The sequence below is a fragment of the Ananas comosus genome, linkage group 21, assembly GCF_001540865.1.
Source record: "Ananas comosus cultivar F153 linkage group 21, ASM154086v1, whole genome shotgun sequence".
In the NCBI taxonomy this organism is placed as follows: domain Eukaryota; kingdom Viridiplantae; phylum Streptophyta; class Magnoliopsida; order Poales; family Bromeliaceae; genus Ananas; species Ananas comosus.
Window position 1 is genome coordinate 2,229,681 of NC_033641.1, and position 20,564 is coordinate 2,250,244.

At 34.8% G+C, this 20,564-nt stretch overlaps 1 protein-coding gene across 3 annotated transcripts; it reads left to right on the top strand.

Moving 5' to 3' along the window:
* Window positions 4,455-18,646, top strand: LOC109726400 (vacuolar protein sorting-associated protein 53 A). Of its 3 annotated transcripts, XM_020255967.1 has the most exons (25): window positions 4,455-4,635; window positions 4,731-4,808; window positions 6,076-6,170; window positions 6,618-6,674; window positions 6,857-7,007; window positions 9,071-9,141; window positions 9,693-9,817; window positions 10,411-10,571; window positions 10,671-10,812; window positions 11,120-11,183; window positions 11,777-11,971; window positions 12,045-12,086; window positions 12,193-12,297; window positions 12,381-12,440; window positions 13,480-13,557; window positions 14,237-14,344; window positions 14,443-14,508; window positions 14,865-14,942; window positions 15,020-15,153; window positions 15,530-15,623; window positions 16,509-16,586; window positions 16,749-16,811; window positions 17,175-17,243; window positions 17,337-17,432; window positions 18,001-18,646. In XM_020255967.1, the coding sequence occupies exons 2-25, from the start codon at window positions 4,760-4,762 to the stop codon at window positions 18,349-18,351; spliced, it is 2,532 nt and encodes an 843-aa protein (XP_020111556.1). In that variant the 5' UTR covers window positions 4,455-4,635; window positions 4,731-4,759; the 3' UTR covers window positions 18,352-18,646. The 3 variants fall into 3 exon arrangements, with proteins under 3 accessions (XP_020111556.1, XP_020111554.1, XP_020111557.1); XM_020255965.1 differs by having other exon boundaries at window positions 4,455-4,808; XM_020255968.1 differs by lacking the exons at window positions 4,455-4,635; window positions 4,731-4,808; window positions 6,076-6,170; window positions 6,618-6,674 and adding an exon at window positions 7,472-7,610 and having other exon boundaries at window positions 6,873-7,007.

Genomic DNA, 20,564 nt, shown 5'->3' on the forward strand with positions numbered 1-20,564 from the left:
TATGTAAAAAAAACTTGTTGGTTTGGTTGCAAAGAAGAATATAATTGAAAAGAAAAAAAAAAAATTAGAAAATCTAAACTAAGGAATGAATGCCACGTCAATCTTACACATTGGGGATTGTAATAATGACTCATACGCAGGTTCACAATACGCCAAGACCATACTAAGCCCATTTGACCCTAACACACACGCACATATATAGGTATGGCTCCACACATCAAGTGACTTAACACAAACCATGGCAATACTTATGTTGGCCCCACTTTAACAGTTAAAGAACACCCGACCCAACATTTCATCGATTCTAGTGGGATGCTGGCCTGGAGAGATGAGGGCGGGGTCCGGCGGGCCGCGCAGGCGTCGACAGGGCTCGGAGGAATCGTTTGCCTGGACTGGCAGTAGCAGGCAGTATGTCTCCTTCTTGAGCCGTGAAAGCGGAGGGATGCCAGAAGAGTCATGGCCCAGCAGTGGATGCCCGATGACGCGATGGCCGGCAGCAGCTCGGCCAGTACGTTTCGCGTTGAGGAAGAGAGGATCACCTCCCCCGTGCACAGTCGAGCTCCACCAGCCGAGTCCAACAGTGCTTCATGCCGTCCGACTGCAGCGGCCGAAAGGCGCGTCGGAATTTAATTAATTGTAGGGGGTTAAATTGCATGGGTAGATGAGGGGGCAAAAAGAGTATAATTGAAAGAAAGAAAAAAAAATTAGAAAAACCCTAAACGAAGGAGAAAGCACACGTAATCTTAAATACGGGTTGCGAGGGAGGATGCTGGCGAGCAGATGAAAATAGATTGTTTGAATAAGAGAAGCCATGAGACCTTCAGTAGAGACACTTGTAGTGATCATATGAATAGATAGATGTTCATAAAAATTCATATTTATGAGGTGGAATCGATTAATAAATATGAAGTGAAAAATAAAAGTGAAAGGCATGCATGCATATATCATTTTAAGGAAATGTAAGAAAGTCTCTAATTGAGGTGTAATAATAATTAATCAATTAATGGGTAGTGGGAGAAAACAAATTAAGGATTTTAACATCTTAATTAATTATTAAGGAATGTGGAGGTTTTTAATTAGCTATGGGAAATTTGGATCATATGTGGACTCGAGTCCGGTTAGATTTGGATAGAGCCAGAATAATTTTGTGATTGGTTGTTGGATTTGGTCAGTTAAAACACAATAAGCCCTAACCTAGTGTTTGACTCCTGAAAAAGCGTGGAAAATTATTTTTAAAACATTATTTGTTTATTTTTTCATGAAAAACACATTTCTCCATAATTTTTTATTTCTCTGATAAAAAATTTAGAAAAGTAAAGTACTATTTTTTATGAAATCTGAAACGAATGAAAATTAGTATTATTTTTTTCAGTTAGAAAACTATTTTCACAAATAATTTATAGAAAAAAACTAAACACCTCCTAAGAGATTTAGTATTAATTATGAGGTACATATATATGAATAGTTAGATTAATGGAGAATAACTTGAGAAGTAGAAGAACCATTAGAAACGGTAACATTATTCTTTGTCACAATTATTACATTAAGGATTAGTAACATATCAATCACTAATGAGCATGCTCTATAATTGAAATAAAAGAAAAAAAAATTAGAAAAGTCCTAAACTAAGGAGGAAGTGCCACGTCATCTTACACATTGGAGATTAATATAGTTGTATAGATATATATATAGAGTCCGGCTACTATACTCTTATGAGTATAGAGCCTTTTTTACTCATAAATTTTTTACCGTTTGATCAACCCTTTAATCATTTTCACCCGTTAGATTATACTATTCAACCAACTACCCACTCAACCCTAGCGGGCCCACTATCAACCTAACCGTAACCACTTTCATCCTAACCGCACATTTTTTCATCTAAACAGTCGAAAAGTTATGAGTACAATGGGCTCTATACTCATATGAGTATAGTAGCCCCAGCCTATATATATATNAAAGATGAGATATTTATAAAAAAAAAATGTAAGGAGAAAAGTTATACTTCGAGTAAAAAATTTAGTAAAATAATATGTGTATATATATATATATATATATATATATATATTTATATATATTTTAGGTTTCTAGGGTTTTTTAAAAAAATCTAAAAACTAAGGGATCTCCATATAAATTAATGATGAATATGTGAACGGTTGAGAAATGCTTTAAAGTAGTTCTTAAACCCTATATCTAAGACATATTGTGAGGATTTATGAGAATTTTAATGAGGATAAAAGGGGTGAAAATATTGTGAAAGGAGGATGAAAGGATGGAGGATTTCTTGCCACGTGGCAAGAAAGATTATGCTTTCATTTAGAGTTATAGATAGATTATAGATTATAGATTATAGATATTTTGAAATATTGAAAAAAAATAATTGTTTCGGGTTCAAATTTTCGGGTTCGGTTTCAGATTTTTGGTCGGGTTCGGGTTTGGATATGGATTTTTAAAATCCGTCGGGTTCGGGTTCGGGTCTCGGGTTTGTAGTCGGGTTGGGGTTTTTAAAAGTCCTTCCCGAATCCGACCCGTTGACATCTCTAATTCTGATAGTTGGAAATATTCAGAATAAAAGAGTGGTAAAAAATAAAAAATAAAAAATAAAAATTGGGATATACGTATCAACAATGCTTCCCACAATATTTTGCAGTATTTACCCTTGGAAAGTTGCCATGCTGAAATTTATCTCTGTAAAATTTTAAATTTACCCTTGGAAAGTTGCCATGCTGAAATTTATCTCTGTAAAATTTTAAATTCTCTTAAATATGTTTTTAATAGAGGATGAAAATAATTGTTGGAAGCAGAAAACCCGTCTGAAGTCAAATAAAACTTCATAATTGTTGGAAGCAAGAAATCCATTAATAAAAGTCAAACAAGAAGAGTAGGTAATCCTTAATAAAGGACGTAAAAAAATAGATGACTGTGAAAAGACATATTTGTAATTTTGTATGGATAGAAGAGTTATTTTCGCCTCCTGGAATAGGGGTGGGATTAGCTAATCCCACCCCCCCACCCCTATTTAATATTTACATATAAATATAAATTTTAAAATTTTAAAATTTAATTTTAAAATTTAATAATTTAAAATTAATATTTATTTTTAAAAAATTTTTAATTTTTAATTTTTAATTATTATTTTTAATTATTTAAATTTTAAATTTGACATTTTATATTTGTAACTTGATATTTGATTTAAAATTTAAAATTTAAAATTTAAAAGTTATAACGTTAAATTTTTAAATTTGAGATTTAAAAATATATATTTTAATTTTAAAATTTAAATTTTAAAGTTTAAAGTTTAAATTTTAAATTGCTATTTTTAATTATTTAAATTTTAAATGTGACATTTTATATTTGTTAGATTTGATTTAAAATTTAAAATTAAAATTTATAACTTTGAATTGTTAAATTTGAAATTTCAAAATATAGATTTTAATTTTAAATTTTTTAATTCTAAAAATTATCTATTTAAATTTAAAATTTTAAATATAAAATAAAAAAATTTAAATTTAAATATAATAATTGGGACAATATCATTATTTTTCTATTTATAATTACCCTCTATTCTTATTCCATTTTATCTATCTAAACACTATTTTTCTTAATCCCAGGAACAACTCAATTATCATCCAAATGCAAAATTGATTTAATCCAAACTTAACCCTGAACTTAACCCTATCCCTGAAATAACTAGTTTTTACTTAACCCCGAACCAAACGAAGCATATAGGTTAAATACTTAACCCTAATTTGTTTTTAACATTTTTACCCCTATGATATTTTTTTGGAAGGAAATATTTGTGATGGTAAAATTGAAAAATAAACAGTTCATTAACGATAACAAACTAAAGGGATATAATTGAAAATATCAGGACTTTTGTAAGGACAACATATGAAAGTTGAACTTTATAGGAATATATTTGTCATTCACTATATTTGCAGGAATATGTATGAAAAATGTCCTCCAATGTAGCAGAGAAGGGTTTAGAGAAGGATAGGGGAAGGAGATAAGCAATATTTCATTTCATCGATAGGGATTTTACATTACACTTTGATATTTATACTATTTGGTGACTTGAACTGAAAGGAAAATTAACTACTATCTGAGGGCTAAACAGCAAAAGTGCTAATATGAGATATGGGCCTGATGGGCTGCTAATTCCGTGGTAATCGGGCCCCCGTTGGCTTGACCGGTCCATGAGCATCATGTAATCGGGTGATTGGATATCGGGCTTCCTTCTCCGCATGATCCTCAGATGAGCGGATAGCGAGTCCGCATTTTACACCCGATCCAGTAATCCGACCGCCTGATCCATCAGTAGAGTGGTAACCGGGTAAGTGGGTTTCGGTCCTCTCTTCTTCGCACTATCCACAGCCCGGCGGATATTGGGTCCGCCTTTTGGATCCGCTCCGAAGATCTGCCAATTCGACCCACCGGCTTCCATCTTCCCCAATTGCCAAAATCTGTCGGGCTTCCTCCTCCAACCACGATCCTCCCATTTCCCCTTCATCACCGACTATGCCCTAGAACTGTCGAGCTCGCCTGAGCCCCTTCGAAGGCGCCTTCCCGCCGGAGCTCCGCCCGAGCGCCTTCCCGCCGGATCGCTCCGCCGAGCTCACTCCTCACCAACCTCCTGCTGTCACTTCTCTCCTCTACTTTGTAAAGTTGACATTTTTACTACTCTCCCATGCTAACTGCTACTACTACTACTACTTTTACCATTTATTCTTCAGGGTCATTACATAGATCTGAGTGTTTGGAGATGGGTAAATCGAGCGCTCTCGAGTACATCAACCAGATGTTCCCAACAGGTTCGGCCAATTTGAATTGTTCTCTTATTAGGGTTTTGTTGCTCTTGATTGATGCGAATCTGCGAATCTGAGTTCCTTTTTTGTATGATCTCGTCTATCGACATGCTCTTGTGCAACTCGGGACTTAATCATGTGTATTCTTATGTTTGAATGAAATTAATATACGCATATATGCTTTTAGGGCGTGTTTTGGATGCATGAACATCTTGTTCGGGAAATGTCTTTTGTTTGGGTAGTGTTTGGTTGATGAGAAGTTTGAGTTAATGCCTACAAACGAATCAAGATATATATATATATATTCTTTTGGTGATAAATTAGGTGAAATAAGATGGGTTAAATCACGTCGTAGGTGAAATACACGATCCTATCATAAGATTATGGTTGCTATGACCTTTTAAGGAGCTAAAATCAAACTCTGATTTCGATAGTTACAGAAAATCTTCATCGCGTGTTAGTCATCAATACTGGGCCTTAGGGCATGCTTGGATGCACTGAGCATCTTCTTCGGTACATCACTTTTACTGTAAAATACTATTCTTAGTGCATATTTTTTTATTATATATAATATAAAAAAAATTGATAATTTAGTATTTATGACGACTTGCTAACATCATTTAACCCAGTGGCTGAACCACTGGTTGAACCACTGACCCATGACCCGGCAATATTTTCGGGTCATAAAACGGTTCGGGGTTTTAAATCATTGGAATTTTGGGCTCCGTCGAAAGAAATAAAGTTAGTATTTTGGCAGGTGTTTAGAGTGTTTTCATGCCAAGATTGTGAAATTGCAAGGGCAGTAATAGACCTTCCTATAGCTTAGCTTCGCTGCTGCCTTTGATGACCAGGTGGTCACGATGACAATAAAAGTTAAATAAAATGGAAACTATACAAAATTTATCTTCTTTAATATTTATTTTAGTTTTACTATATGAGAGCATAAAACTACCGGGCTGCTTTAGCCTGGATCTTAGATTCTACAGAGTAGTATGGTAACAACTTAATAGATGTTGTCTCTAAATATGTGTAGGTTAGTCTGATATATATCTCACTGTAACTACATATGAAAGATGGTATGCTATTGAGCATTTGATGTTTCTTGAATGTTCTTATCTCTGTGGTGAGTTTTTCTCATTTTGCTATATAGACTATGATATCTTGATTGATTGATATAGTGAAGACAACTTAGAATTTATAGACTTGAAATTATTGGTTATGCTTTTCAAAGATGCATAATTTACCAAGACTATGAATCATAACGTAAATGCAGAAGCGTCATTATCTGGTGTCGAGCCACTTATGCAAAAGATACAAAGTGAGATTCGCCGTGTGGATGCAAGTATACTGGCTGCTGTTCGTCAGCAGGTTGTATTACTTTTCACGTTTTCGTTTTTATGTAACATTGAGTTTTAGATTGTGATTTCTACTTTGAAGTTTTTATTACATTAAGGTTATTAGTTCCAACGAGAAATTTGAAAAACTAGCTTTTGTGGAAAAGCAAAATTCCCCCTCGTTAACATTTCCAATTAGTCAGAATCCAGGAAAAGAGAGTGAAAATGTTTCACTTCGCTTCTTTTCTACTTTTTATGTGCTGGAAATGCAATGTGAAAATTCCTTCTTTTACTGTTGTAAAACCATAAATTTGTTGCATACCTTATTTTACACATTCCCAGCATCCAAAACTTTGTACAACAGTTTTTCACTTCAAAGAGGTGCCCTGGAACCTAAACATGCTTATCTTTTACTTGAATTTGTTGCTATGATCATATACTTGTTAATAATACTTAGTTTCGTACAATAATCTATGCGCAGAGTAACTCAGGCACAAAAGCCAAGGAAGATCTTGCTGCGGCAACACATGCTGTTCAGGTCTTTTCCTCTCCTGCCTTGATAAAACATCTTTGTTTTAGTATCAATGTCTTGAAAAGAAAGAGGATTAAGTGATCGCTAATAGTTTTGGTTGATTTAATGCTTTTTGTTTCCCCCTAGCTTAATGATTAGTTGATATGTTAAGAAATACTACTTTTTTTTTTTTGTCTTTTAACATACAGGAGCTTATGCACAAGATACATGAAATAAAAGCAAAAGCAGAACAAAGTGAAACAATGGTTCAAGAAATATGCCGTGACATTAAGAAACTGGATTATGCCAAGAAGCATATAACCACCACAATTACTGCTCTTCACCGACTTACCATGCTAGGTCAGAATTTTGTTAGTTAATGCTTGAGATATCTGGCTTTGGAACTTCACAGCTGCAGGAATAAATGAGACATCACAACCCCAGGAATAAATGGAACTTCAGTTTTTGATTAATTTTTAAGTTCACCAATTTTAGAGTTCTTTGTATTGTTTGTAAATCTTGTGTGTGCATGGCCAGCTACGAATGGCACAAAATTTGTTTCATATGACTCATTTAAAATTTTGGTACATTATTTCAACTTTTGCTTAAGAAGCAAAATTAATGGTTATGAAGGGTTGGTAATAAAACAATACACGGTTGTTGTGTCCTTTTCGGTTGTTAGTATCTCATGTTATAATTACGTCCTGAACAGCCTGTCATCAAAAGCAATATGTTTTTTAAATAGATGTGTATATGGTATCTCTGATTGAACTGATTCAGTTTATTCTACTATAGCATTAATAAATGATGCTTTAGTTGGTCAGAAACCAAGGATTAAAGTGTTGTGGCACGTGGGCATGCTGGTTGTCGCCTGTCACGGTACGGCATAGGCACACCTCCGTGCCGACACGTGGCACACTTGCCTGTTGATGGATACGCATAACCTCCTAGTGGCACGTTTTGGTATGGTTTTTTTTTTTTTTCAATAAACCGCTAAATGCCACTTTGAAAGATTTAAAAAGATGATTATAAATATTGGCTATATATAGTTTACTACACTTAGCAATTAAAATAGCAATAGGTTTTTTATATATGTAAAGTAAAATATAGCTATAGCTCATGGAGAATAAAATAAAAAATAGATAAACTTTGAAAATTCTTTTGATTTTACCTTTCTTCAGAAGTTAAAAAAATTATAAAATACAAAACTATAGAAAATTATTTTTGATTTTTTCTATGGAATTTGGAAGATTTATCCATATTGATTTTGATGCGAGGTTGCATAATGACTAGATTAACTAGAATAGCACTACAATTGCTCCAATAATTTCTTTTAATTTTGAATCTTTTAAAAATATTTATTAAAAATTTGAAGAAAAAATAATTTTTATTAAAATTTTTAAGAACAATTGTGAGATTTATTCATAAAAATTTAACAATAATTCATATGATGAATTAATTAAGCAAATTAAATATCAATTGCTTCAGTTTAGTTTTTTATTTTATTAGTATTTTCCATCTTCTAAATTCGAAAATAGAATTGGGAAAGTTAAAAAAATTTTGTCGTAAATCTCATACACAATGCTAAATTCATCCAAAATAATTAAAAATCGGACTACATAATAACTTAATCAAGTAGATCAAAATTTTTAAATTTTTGTAAGTTATAAATAAAAAATTGCATAATTTCAAATTTCTTCAAAACAAGAACTTTACAAGTTAGAACTATTTAAAATGTACGAAAAATAATGTAAAATTGTAAATTTTTTTACTTAGTAAGTACATCTTCGATTTGCTATTTCTTTGCCTTTTCTCTGAAGATTGAAGTGATTAAAATAGAAACAAAGTAGAAATAGAAGAAATTGAAACAAGAAATTAGAGAAAAATTTATTATAAGAAAAGGGAGGAAAAAATAGAAAGAAAAAAACGAAGAGCTAGCGAGAAGAAAAGAAAAGACTGAAAGAGCGAGTTGCGGAGAAGAAAAGGTAGAAGAGAACGAGATAGAGGGATATGTGTGTGGCAAAAAAAAATCTATAAGTAGGACCAAACCAAAAAAAAAAAAGAAAAAAAGGGGTTAAAACTTAAAATGCTGCGTGCCTTTATAGGCGTGCAGCGGCACTGTGCCGCGATATCCAAAGGGTGTGGCTCTATCTCACATGAAACCCTTTGGGTATCGCAGCACAGAGGAGCCTAGAGAGATGCCCCCTGTACCGTGCCCTTTAATTGGTGGCACGGTATGTATCACCCGTGTCGACTGGCACGGAGCGATAACCTTGTTAGAAACCATGTGATTAAATTTTCTGTTGAGTTTCAAATATTTAGATATGGTGCATCCATCTTAAACTTCTGCAACCTCTACAAATTGCATACTAGTATGTGTCTTCATCTGTATATTCATAATGCATCACTTCTCTTGATGACAGTCTCGGCTGTTGAGCAACTTCAAGTAATGGCTTCAAAACGTCAGTATAAGGAGGCAGCTGCCCAGTTAGAGGTAACATGAAAGCTAATTGGTACATAGCTATCTAACTTAAACATTTGCCAAGGTGTTCAATGAATTTAGAACATAGGTTCTCATTGCTTAAGTTGTAGGCTAGGGCGCGTTTGGCTGCATGTAAAATGTTGAAAATGATTTTAGTAAAATGTTGAAAATGATTTTAAAGGAAAACAGAATTTTCATGGAAAAGAAACTATATTTATTAGCGTTTCATTTGGCATGAACTGAATATAGTTTTGAAGGCATTCACATTTGATTTGAAGGAGAAGAAAGTAGAGAGAGTAATAGAGAGTGAAGAAAGACGGACATTTTCAGTTTACTAGTGGTGTTTTCTGCCAAAAATATCCGGAAAACAAAAATGAATGTTTTTCCTGAAATACGTAAAGCCATTTTCCTTGGAATGTGGAATCTAACACTTAGAAAATTCTTTTTCGGCTTTTTCGGCCTGCAAATTGCTTTTGGGCCTATTTTACGTGCAAACAAACACCCCTAATTTCTTCACTATATATATTTTCTTTACAAGTAGTTGAATTTCCTTTTTTCTTCAGGCTGTGAATCAGCTTTGCAGTCACTTTGAAGCTTATAGGGATGTTCCAAAGATAACTGAGCTTAGGGAGAAGTTCAAAAACATCAAGAAAGTATTGAAATCACATGTATTTTCTGATTTTTCAAGGTATGAACTGACAGAAACTCCGATTAGTTTAAGGTTGTTCAAATAACATTTATATTAGTTACAATGTACTTTTACTGGTGACCGTAAATACTAAGAATATGAGCCCCTCTTCATATAAACTTCAAGCCAAGAGAGATTTTGTTGGTAGGTAATGAAAAACTATCATATTCCATTTCTTCTGTAAATTGAAATTGAAATTGAATTGTGAAAATGCAGTATTGAAGAGAAAATGTTCCGACTAGGATAGGACTAAGATTATGGAGCAGGTGGTGGCTAACCAAATGGTATAGGTTCGGAGGAAATGGAATGATTGCTTCATGAATAAGTAAAGGACTAGAGGCACATGAGAAGATTGAAGAAGTATGAGCATTATGAGGTTGAGATAAATTATGTACCTGTAGTTGAGTGAATTTGGGAAAATATGCCTTTCCTCTTTCTTCCCTAGCTTTCAAATGCCATCACCAGCCATTCTGCGTTGCAACATTAGGTTTTTTGTTCAGAATTGTTAGCTACCCATCCTTAGATCTTCTTGTGATTCCAACATAATTGCTTTGGACTATTAAACTTGTATAACTTTCAATGTCTAATTTCAGCTTAGGAACTGGAAAGGAAAGTGAAGAAACCAACCTACTGCAGCAATTATCAGATGCTTGCCTGGTTGTTGATGCCCTTGAGCCATCTGTTAGGGAAGAATTAGTAAAAAATTTCTGCAGTAAGGAGCTTACATCGTATAAGCAGATCTTTGAAGGAGCAGGTCAAACCTTGCTTTGCTACTTAGATTCGTCTCTTCGAAGTTTATGTATCATGACACAAATTGTGAGCTTTCCTTTTTTATTTTATCGTGTCTAAACAGAATTGGCCAAATTAGATAAGACTGAAAGGAGATATGCATGGATTAAGCGTCGGTTGCGAACAAATGAGGAAATCTGGAAAATTTTTCCACCTGCTTGGCAGGTTGACTATCTGCTTTGTATCCAGTTTTGTAAGCTAACGAGGTTTGTTCGTCTTGAATCCCTTTCTTTGGCTTCCATTGTGTCATTTCTTTATGGATCTACATTAATTACTTGATTCCTACATTTTAAGGATTGTCCTTCTTGTTCTTTTGGAAGTTTTCGTTTCTTCTGTCTGTGGATAATACTCAACATAGCTGCAGATGTATCTGCTTTATGAAGGTTTTGATTGCTTATAAAATACTGATGATCTGTGTGAAGAAATTCCTTATGTCATGTTAGTTGTGTTAACAGTGGCTTTTCATTCATCGCATCTATCACTTTCAATATGACTCCCTTCTTTAAATTTCAGGACACAACTTGTTGATATTCTCAACAACCTCAGAGAAAAGCCAGATGTTGGTACTTTGTTACTGGTAATTTTCTTACTTATTTTGAATATTGGATATTTGGTTCTTTATGCTCTGTATGGAAATCAGCAAATCCTTTAGGATATCTTTTCTCAGTCAACAAAGAATTGCAAGTCTATGAAACTGGAAATATGACAATTTTTGCTCTATGTCCGTGTCCAGTTTACACCATTCGGCTTTCTACGATGTGTCTCACTTTTTTCAAGTAATTTACATCGTGATAATGATCCTTCAATGGTTGCTTACATTGCAAATAGTGTTGTTCTCATTTCTAGGGCGGAGGCAATTGGAGTAGTTTCTTTTTGTTACTGATGACTTTTTAAAGGTGAACATAATAGGAATTGGGATTTTTAAATGTCGACAGTTCTTGAAAATTAGCATCTTTTTGTTACTATATTGTGCAAGCAAACCTCTTCTTTGGCCTTTATAATATGTAAACCTTTATATCTATTCATTGGTGTATGTTATGCGATTGTGATTTATTGAAATAGCAAGATATACAGTAAGTACCTGTAAATGGTCTCATGTTAAAATTTCACAAAGAAAGCACTATATGCCGGCTCTTATAGCCTTTGTTTTGTATGACTCCACATTTTTAGGCACTGCAAAGAACCCTTGAATTTGAAGAAGAGTTGGCGCAGAAATTCAGTGGAGGAACTACACACTCTAGAAACAAGGAATTGGGAAGTGATGAGGAAGAAGCTGACGAGGGAGAAAATCGTAACAAAATTGTTTCTGATATACGGAAGAAATATGAAAAGAAGCTTGCGGTTCCTCGTGATGGAACTGAATTGGTATGAACTAAGTGGTTTCAAATGTTTTATGGTTCATGCAGTGGGTTGTCCACTAACTTAAACTCTACCTCAGGAGAAAGAAAAGCATAAAGATTTGTCGGTCCCCGGGGCTGGTGTAAGTAATCTAGCTTTTCACACATTTCATTTCTCTCATTTGATGTCTTAACCATGTTGTTAAGACGCTGAAACGTTCTAGTAATTTTTTAATTGTTGTTTCGCAGTTCAATTTTCGTGGTATTATTTCATCTTGCTTTGAAGCACATCTGGCAGTGTATGTGGAGCTAGAGGAGAAGACCTTGATGGAGCATTTGGATAAACTTGTTCAGGTACATGAAACAGGAAATATGTATTGAGATGGCGTAGTTTCTTTTCTCTTGCTATGTATCTCACTCAACTGACTTTGTTATAGGAAGAAACTTGGGAAACTGAGGAGGGCAGTCAGACAAATATATTATCAAGTAGCATGCAGGTAAATAGAGAGCTTTTTTTTTTTTTCTTTAATCCAACTTTGCTGCCCTTCTTCGACAGAGCAGGTGAAGAGAGGAAATTAGGGGCTTAAAGAGGTCTAGATAAGACATATTATATTTAATTATTCTACTTTTGCTGGAGCTGAAAGATGAACACAGATCAAGGACCTGAAGAAGTTGTACTAATGTCCTGGATGATGCAACATGCTACCTAAATTGTGGAATGCCTATGTTGCATGACCTAATAATACACTCTAGTCTCAGCAAGATGAACTGATAATGGAAAACATAGAGGAGCGACTATTGGAAAATTAGAGAAAAAGCAATGTTTTAGGAGTAAGAAACCAAGTTTAGAAGACTTATAAAGATACGTACATAGAGGAATCAGTTAGCAGTTTACACTTATGTTGTTAATTGTGAATGACAAGTAATTATGGGCATAGTATTGGTAGAAATCTAGATGATAGCTCTGACCAAAATTACTGCCATGCCAAGTACATTCTTCAAAATACTCCCATACTTTTAAGTTGTTAAAAGTTATAAATGATCTAAGAATTGTACACCATGAAAGGATTTAAGTACCGTGGCAAAGGGTTGTGCCAAGCACTTGCTGGCATGGTACGGTACAATGCGTGCCATGCTGTGCCAAAATATGCTGTTCACAAAAATACTTGTGTGCCGACACATTATGACATGAAATAATTATTTTCTTTCACATCAATAAATTCTAATTGGTTATTATATATCTTTATAATATCTTTTGCACCTTATTGACGCAACCGTATGCTAATCTCAAAGAAAATAGCGTTTTAAGCCGTGCCATCAGCATGGGAGCCATGTCATGCCGATATCTTGTTGGCACGGTACGGAAGGCTCGTGCCGATGGGTACTTAAATTTTGGCGGGAAAGGATTCACATTCATAGTTGTTTGAGATTTTGCTTTGGCTGTCTTGAAAATGTGTTTCTTTGGCTATGGCTTGAAAATGTGTGAGATATCCTTCTGGTATTTATTTTGTTATTTTGACAATTCAAATTATGCAGGTATTTCTGATTATCAGAAGAAGCTTAAAGAGGTGCAGTGCTTTGACAAAGAACCAGACATTGTTCAACTTGTTTGAGGTTCATCTATGTCTGTAAACATCAGAACATTGTGGGCTTGTTTGGTTCATCCATTTTAGGTATGGAATGGGAATCGGTTTGATCAAATCCGGTTAATTTTGTTTGGTTCGTATGAATCGGCTTGGGATTCCTATTCCGGACTGGAATGGGAATGACCCATTAGCCTTCAACTTGATTCCGGTCTTCTAGCCCGGATTGAGATTTTATTTCGGAAGCCCACTAAGTTCTCGAAGCCCATGTGACCATCTCAGCCTCCTTCTCTTCACCCCTTTCTCATCAAAAAAAAAAAATCTATCCTCTCTCAAAACCCTATCCCTAACCCACATCAATAAAAATTTTTAAAAATAAATTTGATATTTTTTTTGGAAAACTTATTAGAGAATAGTATTATATTTTTCATAAATTTTAAATAATATAAATTTATATTTGAGAGTAAAATTAGTATTATAGCATCCTATAATTTTTTTAGTTTATACAAACCAAACAATGAAATGTGAATGACTCATTCTAATTTCCAATCCACAAATAAACCAAACGTCTTGGGGGAGTGGGCCATTCCAATTATCATTCCAATTCATTCCCATTCCATTATCCATTCCAATTCCACCTTTGAACCAAACAAGCCCTGTTTGTCTTTTTCTTAGGAATGTCACCAAACATGGGAAACTTTTTCGTTTAGGTATTTCAAAGAATTCTCAAAGCATATGCAACCAGATTATATGCTAGATTACCCAAAGGAGGTACTGGGATAGTTGCTGCTGCTACTGGTACTGATGGACAGATCAGGGTCATTACTCATAACCTGTTGTACTTGCCTGGTTTTTTCTTTCTAGGCTTATGTTTTCTTAGATTTAACTATGTTTTTCTATTTAACAATTGATGCAGACCTCCGACAGAGATGAGAGGATGATATGTTACATTGTTAATACAGCAGAGTACTGTCACAAAACGGTTAGTTGGCTTTTCTCCTCATGGTATTTGCGTAGCAAGGCTTCGAACAGATGATCTGAAATTAAAGTTCGGATAGGGCTAATTTGTTTGTTGTTGGAGCCAGAATTTGAGTAATCAATAGAAAAGAACATAGCCACTTCCTCACTTTATGACATCTAAGTTATGTTCGATTTCCAGTTTAGGATAAACATACTGTTTAAAAGTATCTTTAGAAGTTTGAAAAATATAATTATTATAGGGGAAAAGATATTATGTTCTCCTTTTCCTCTCTTGGCTCTGCTGATCAACTCTTGTTGTATTATGAATCATGTGATCTTATCTTGTTAGTTGACTTCCTTTTAGTTCTATTTTTGCAGTCTGGTGAACTAGCTGACAATGTCTCTAAGATCATTGATCCTCAATTTACTGACAAGGTTGATATGTCTGAAGTTCAGGTAATCATTTCTGACATTGTCGTTGAGTTGTTTATGAAACTCTCAAAGTGCTGAGATGAGATCTGATTTTGGGACAGGACGAGTTCTCGGTAGTGATCACCAAAGCACTGATGACGTTGGTGCATGGACTTGAAACAAAGTTTGATGCTGAAATGGTTTCAATGACCCGTGTTCCGTGGGCCAGTCTTGAAAGTGTTGGTGACCAATCAGAGTAAGATCTAAGAATCTTTCGATGTTAGGTTATGTGTTCTCTTTGTTTATTTGAAATCTCAATGCATTTGTGAGCACTGAATCTCTTACTAGGCTAGTCTCACGGAGAGAGGTTTTATTTAGTTCGGTGGAGAGGATTAAAAGTAGTAAGGTAGTAGCAAGAAAAAAGTATGATAGCACTTAATTTTGGAAAAGAAATTGTGCGTAAGTATATATAGAAGTTTCCATGTAGCCAACCCCACTTTTTGGGACTAGAGGGTGATTAGTTGGCCGACTAGTATCATTGTGTTTGTGTTATCAATTTTTCAAGCAAATTATATATTTAACGTCCTCATCTAAGCTTTTTTATGAGAAAAAATTGCATTGTTATCTTGCAGATATGTAAATGGCATCAATTCTATCCTGTCTAGTAGCATTCCGGTGCTTGGTAGCCTACTTTCTCCTACGTACTTCCAGTTTTTCCTGGACAAGGTAAGCTTGCGAGAGTTTTCTGCTTTTTTTGTTGTGAACTCTCTTTCCTTTGTTGAGTCAATATGTTTCTGTTTTCTGCCAGAGTTTTCTGTTTCCTGTGTCCACTGAAATTTATCATAGTATCTTGCTAACCTTGCATGTTTTTCATTTGGTAACTAGACCTCAGCTCAAATTTTTATTATGTGCTGATGAGTTCAAAATGGAGATATACAGATCAGCTTTTTGTCAAATTTGTTGCATATGATTTTTTTTTTTTTTTTTTTTTTTTTTTTTTTTTTTTTTTTTTTTTTTTTTTTTTTTTAAGTCCATTCATGATGTTATTGTGGTGTGAGACCAGTGATAGAATGTTCTTATACTTTATCAGATTGTAGGCTAATTCAACTTCCAACTTAGGTTAGGAAAAATTGTCACTATTTTAAATTTAAAAACTGCCATCTCTCTGATGATAATTCATTAGTGAATTGTAATAAACATCCTATCAGAGTTAACTCAGTATTAGGTCGAATTTCTTTTCCACTGACTTTATCACCCTGAAAGCATGGATTGGAGAGCTTGGTTGTTGATCCTTCATTTTGCTAAATAATTTTACTATGCAAAATCAACTGCTGTATTAAAGATAGAAATTTGCATTCCACTTGTTTAAAGGCTATCACATGAGTAGTTCGAGATCAGCTAATTAATTGCTGAGAGTTATCCTGGTTCCACTGAACCAGGTCTATTTACCGTCTGGTAGAGATGCGATTTAGTTGCAAGATTAATCTTGTTTGTTGAATATTGTTGAAGTATCATGCGCATACATTTTACTGGATATCTTCTGCTTTCTTGTTTTCTTTTCTTTTACTGCTATATATCTGGTTGGCTGTATTAACCAATGATTTCACACAGCTAGCGGCATCTCTGGGTCCTCGATTTTACCTCAACATTTATAAATGCAAGCACATATCAGAAACCGGTGCGCAACAGGTATCTTTCATGTTATTGCTAAGATTGTTTTCATTAGAATGGTCAGGATTGCTCGAATTACAACCAAAAGTAATAATCAGCAAGTTAACTGTTCTTTAGTACTAAAATAATCATTGCCAATTTGGTATCTGTTTATCTGACCGCCCTATTTATTTTTTGTAGATGCTGCTAGACACTCAGGCCGTCAAGAAAATCCTCTTGGACATCCCAACTTTAGGGAAACAGGTAATCTTTTTCTCATTCAAGTTCGATATATGGGTATTCTGACTTGTCATCTATAATAGGGAAATTTTTGAATGTTCTCCACATTTCCTGTTAATTAAATAACTATGCAGTAGTTGACGTGTGGAAAGGGGAAAAAAAAATACTTGTTTGAGACTCATCCATGTTGATAGTTGTTTCAAATGCTTGAAAATTTCTCCAAGTATGATATGTTTTGGTTTCAGCGTTCTATTAAATTTGATCTTTCCCTCGAGTAGAATTGTGGAAATCTATTTGTTTTTTGCTGTATCTGGAATTTTTCTTTGACTTCTACTTTGTTATCAAACTTCTTTGCATTGTTGTTGATCAATTATACTCCTGCAACAGACTGCACTTGCTGCTAGCTACTCAAAATTTGTAAGCCGTGAGATGAGTAAAGCTGAAGCCCTCTTGAAGGTTAGATGTTTATTTGAATATATTCTTCAAAACTTGATGAGGTGTGTCTTTAATTAAAATAAAAAAAAATGGTGATGTATATTGTTTTTGCAGGTTATTTTATCTCCTGTTGATTCTGTTGCAAATACATACCGTGCATTACTTCCTGAGGGCACACCTCTTGAGTTCCAAAGGATACTCGATCTCAAGGTTTGTATGTCTATCAAGTTTTAGTTCGTATCTTCTATGTTAAAGGCCTCTACAAGTAATTTGATATGTCATTTACCTCCGGTAGGTCTCGTTTAGAATTAGCACAAGTTTTACAACTTATCTCGGAGAACAGCGTTTAAATACATTATTTAGAAATATCATATTTCTGGAAAATAGATATAGTAAACCTGTCGTGATGAATTAACTTCCAAATCAATGATTGCATGATAAAGTGGTACAATTCGATCTTCTTCTCCAGGGAATATTGGTCTTTCTATGGATCGTCAAAAATAAACCGCAATTTTGATGATAATGACCTTAAAACCATTAAAGTGACTTATCAAGCTCCCATTTCCTTTAATTATTGCAATCTGGAGCTGTAAACCAAACACATTCCCGTTTCATCGGTGCTGGTGGTGATACTCTGTCGTTTTTCTTTTCTTTTCTTTTCTTTTCTTTTCTTTTTGTGTGTTAAAATAGTTGTATAGTAAATAGTTGATCTTTTCACTCACTAGTGTAACTTCATATGCTCGCGTAGCCCATTCATTACAGAGAAGTTCTTTTGCAGGGACTGAAGAAAGCAGACCAACAAGCTATACTAGAAGACTTCAACAAGCACGGCACGAGCATCAGACATCCTTCGGTGCCTCCGTCTGTTTCATTGCCGCCTGCTCCAGTTGCGCCGACGGCTCCACCGCTAACAACAACGACAACAACTACCTCTACTACAATGACTTTGTCTAGCATGACGAGCACGGGTACTCCATCAGCAGCTCTTGCTTCCCGAGAGGACGTGCTTACTCGTGCCGCCGCGTTAGGGCGGGGAGCCGCCACCACTGGTTTCAAGAGATTTCTCGCATTAACCGAGGCTGCCAAAGACCGGAAGGATGGGCCGTTCCGCAAGCTCTTCAGTCCCTAGACATTCGGCGTTCTTTGTGTAAATCATTGCATTATTTTCTTTAGTAAATCTGATGCGCCTTGTAGCCATAGTTTTTCTTCTTCTTCTTCGTCTTCTTCTTCTACTTCTTTCCCCCATTTTCGAGCTTTGCATATGTAATCTTATTTTCACAAAGTGGGCAATTCTTTTTGTCTTTTCGCAAAGATAGCTGCTGTTACTTGATCAGATAAGAGGCTACTGTACCTGTTTGTCGAACAAGGCCCTTTCATCTAATTTCGGGTCATAAAAAGAAAATAATGAAATGCATTGGATAATAGTTTGTTTTAAGGGAAAACTTCAAAAACCCCCCCTGTGGTTTCACACTTTTTTATTTTAGTACCCTGTGGTTTGAAGTGTATCAAGTTAGTACCCTGTGGTTTCTCACTTTATCACTTTAGTACCCTGTGGTTTAAAATGTATCAAGCTAGTACCCTGTGGTTTTGCACTTTATCACTTTAGTATCCTGTGGTTTCACACTTTATCACTTTAGTACCTTGTGATTTAAAAAACTATAGGTACTAACTTGATACAAAATTAAAACCACAGGGTACTAAAGTGATAAAGTGCAAAACCACAGGGTACTAACTTGATACACTTTAAACCACAGGGTACTTAAGTAATAAAGTGAGAAACCACGGGGTACTAACTTGATACATTTTAAACCACAGGGTATTAAAGTGAAAAAAATTGAAACCACAAGGGGGGTTTTTGAAGTTTTCCCTTGTTTTAAATAGTCTTAATATTAATTAAATTATAAGAATTGGGGACTAAAATAGTAGCAGAGGCTTTGTACCCAAAAAAAAAAAAAAAACTCTTATTTCCGATCTACAAAAACAATATCAAGCTATGCGGCAAGGGTCAAACGCATATAGAAGTTCGAAGTGTTTCTGAACTCGGATGTTTCCTTTGTAATTTGTATTCGAGGGAAGTCGCTCAACTTTGTTTTGCTGAAACTCGGGAGTGGTTATGCGATATTGTTAATATTTGTTTCACTATTAATCACTTGAACTATATCAATTCATATTTGCCACTTGAATTTTTAAGTCTTTTACAATTAATTATCTAGGTCTTATGTATATTCGATCAATGTAAAGTCATGGAAAAAAAAAAAAAATTGTTACGATCCAAACTACTTCCCAATTCTGAGTTGCGATCGCTGCATCTCCATACGATTCAAATCTAAAGTTTAAACTTGAATTTGATAAAGCTGTAAGGTTTTAAAGAAAATCTACATATGCATTTACTAACATGCATGGGGAGTAAATATTTGGTCATCCACACCCAATAATATAATGCAATATGAACAGTTATCATTAAATGCTGACTACATGATATCTTGTCCCGTAATCCTCTCTAGGTGCACTATTCAATCCTCCTGCCTACAAAATACTAAAAACAAGTCCCGAGTAATTAGGATACAATATGAAAGAGTTAACAACTAGCAATATATGTATAATTGAACTACACTAGTAGAAGACTAATGGCTGTCCTCTATGTTCAATACGTGACGCGCTTCAACTCTCTTAATGCACTTGACACAAACCCATTAACTCAAATGATCAACTCGACAACCTAAAACTAGGTTTCTGCAGCTGTAATACCCACCTCCAAACACCAAACGTGTCACTTTATAATAGCTCGTCATAATGTATCCAGTATGGTCTATCTGCCATACGTTATTCATTCCCACTAATATTATGTTGGTCATATTTCTTTTTCTTTTTTCTTTTTTTTTTTTTTTTGAGAGATAGATAGCACGCTACCCACTTCGTTTATTTCATTTAGAAATAAATTTAGCTAGAAATGTGAATCAACTAGGATTCGAACTTGGGTCTCGGGTACCAACCACCAAACCCTTTGCCACTTGTTCTACTGACGGTCGGTCATATTTCTCTAATGGTGCATGTAGGCTAGTATATCCATTAGGCATACACTAGTTATCACGACTGACGTACCATGAAATGCAGCCTAGCTTAGTATCCGCACACGATATCGCTAGTCCATCGATCGGTGCATTGTCCGCACCTTGGTAATCCATCAGGCATGGAGGCATTAGGAGTAGACCTAACCTTGTCACTCGAGGCAATGTTAGGTCTAGTCCCGGGTTACTAAATTCGGCATATGTTAACTAATCGTACTACTCTACATTTTCACTCTACAGACTAGACTTCTGTAATGTAACAATCTCTGTAGTT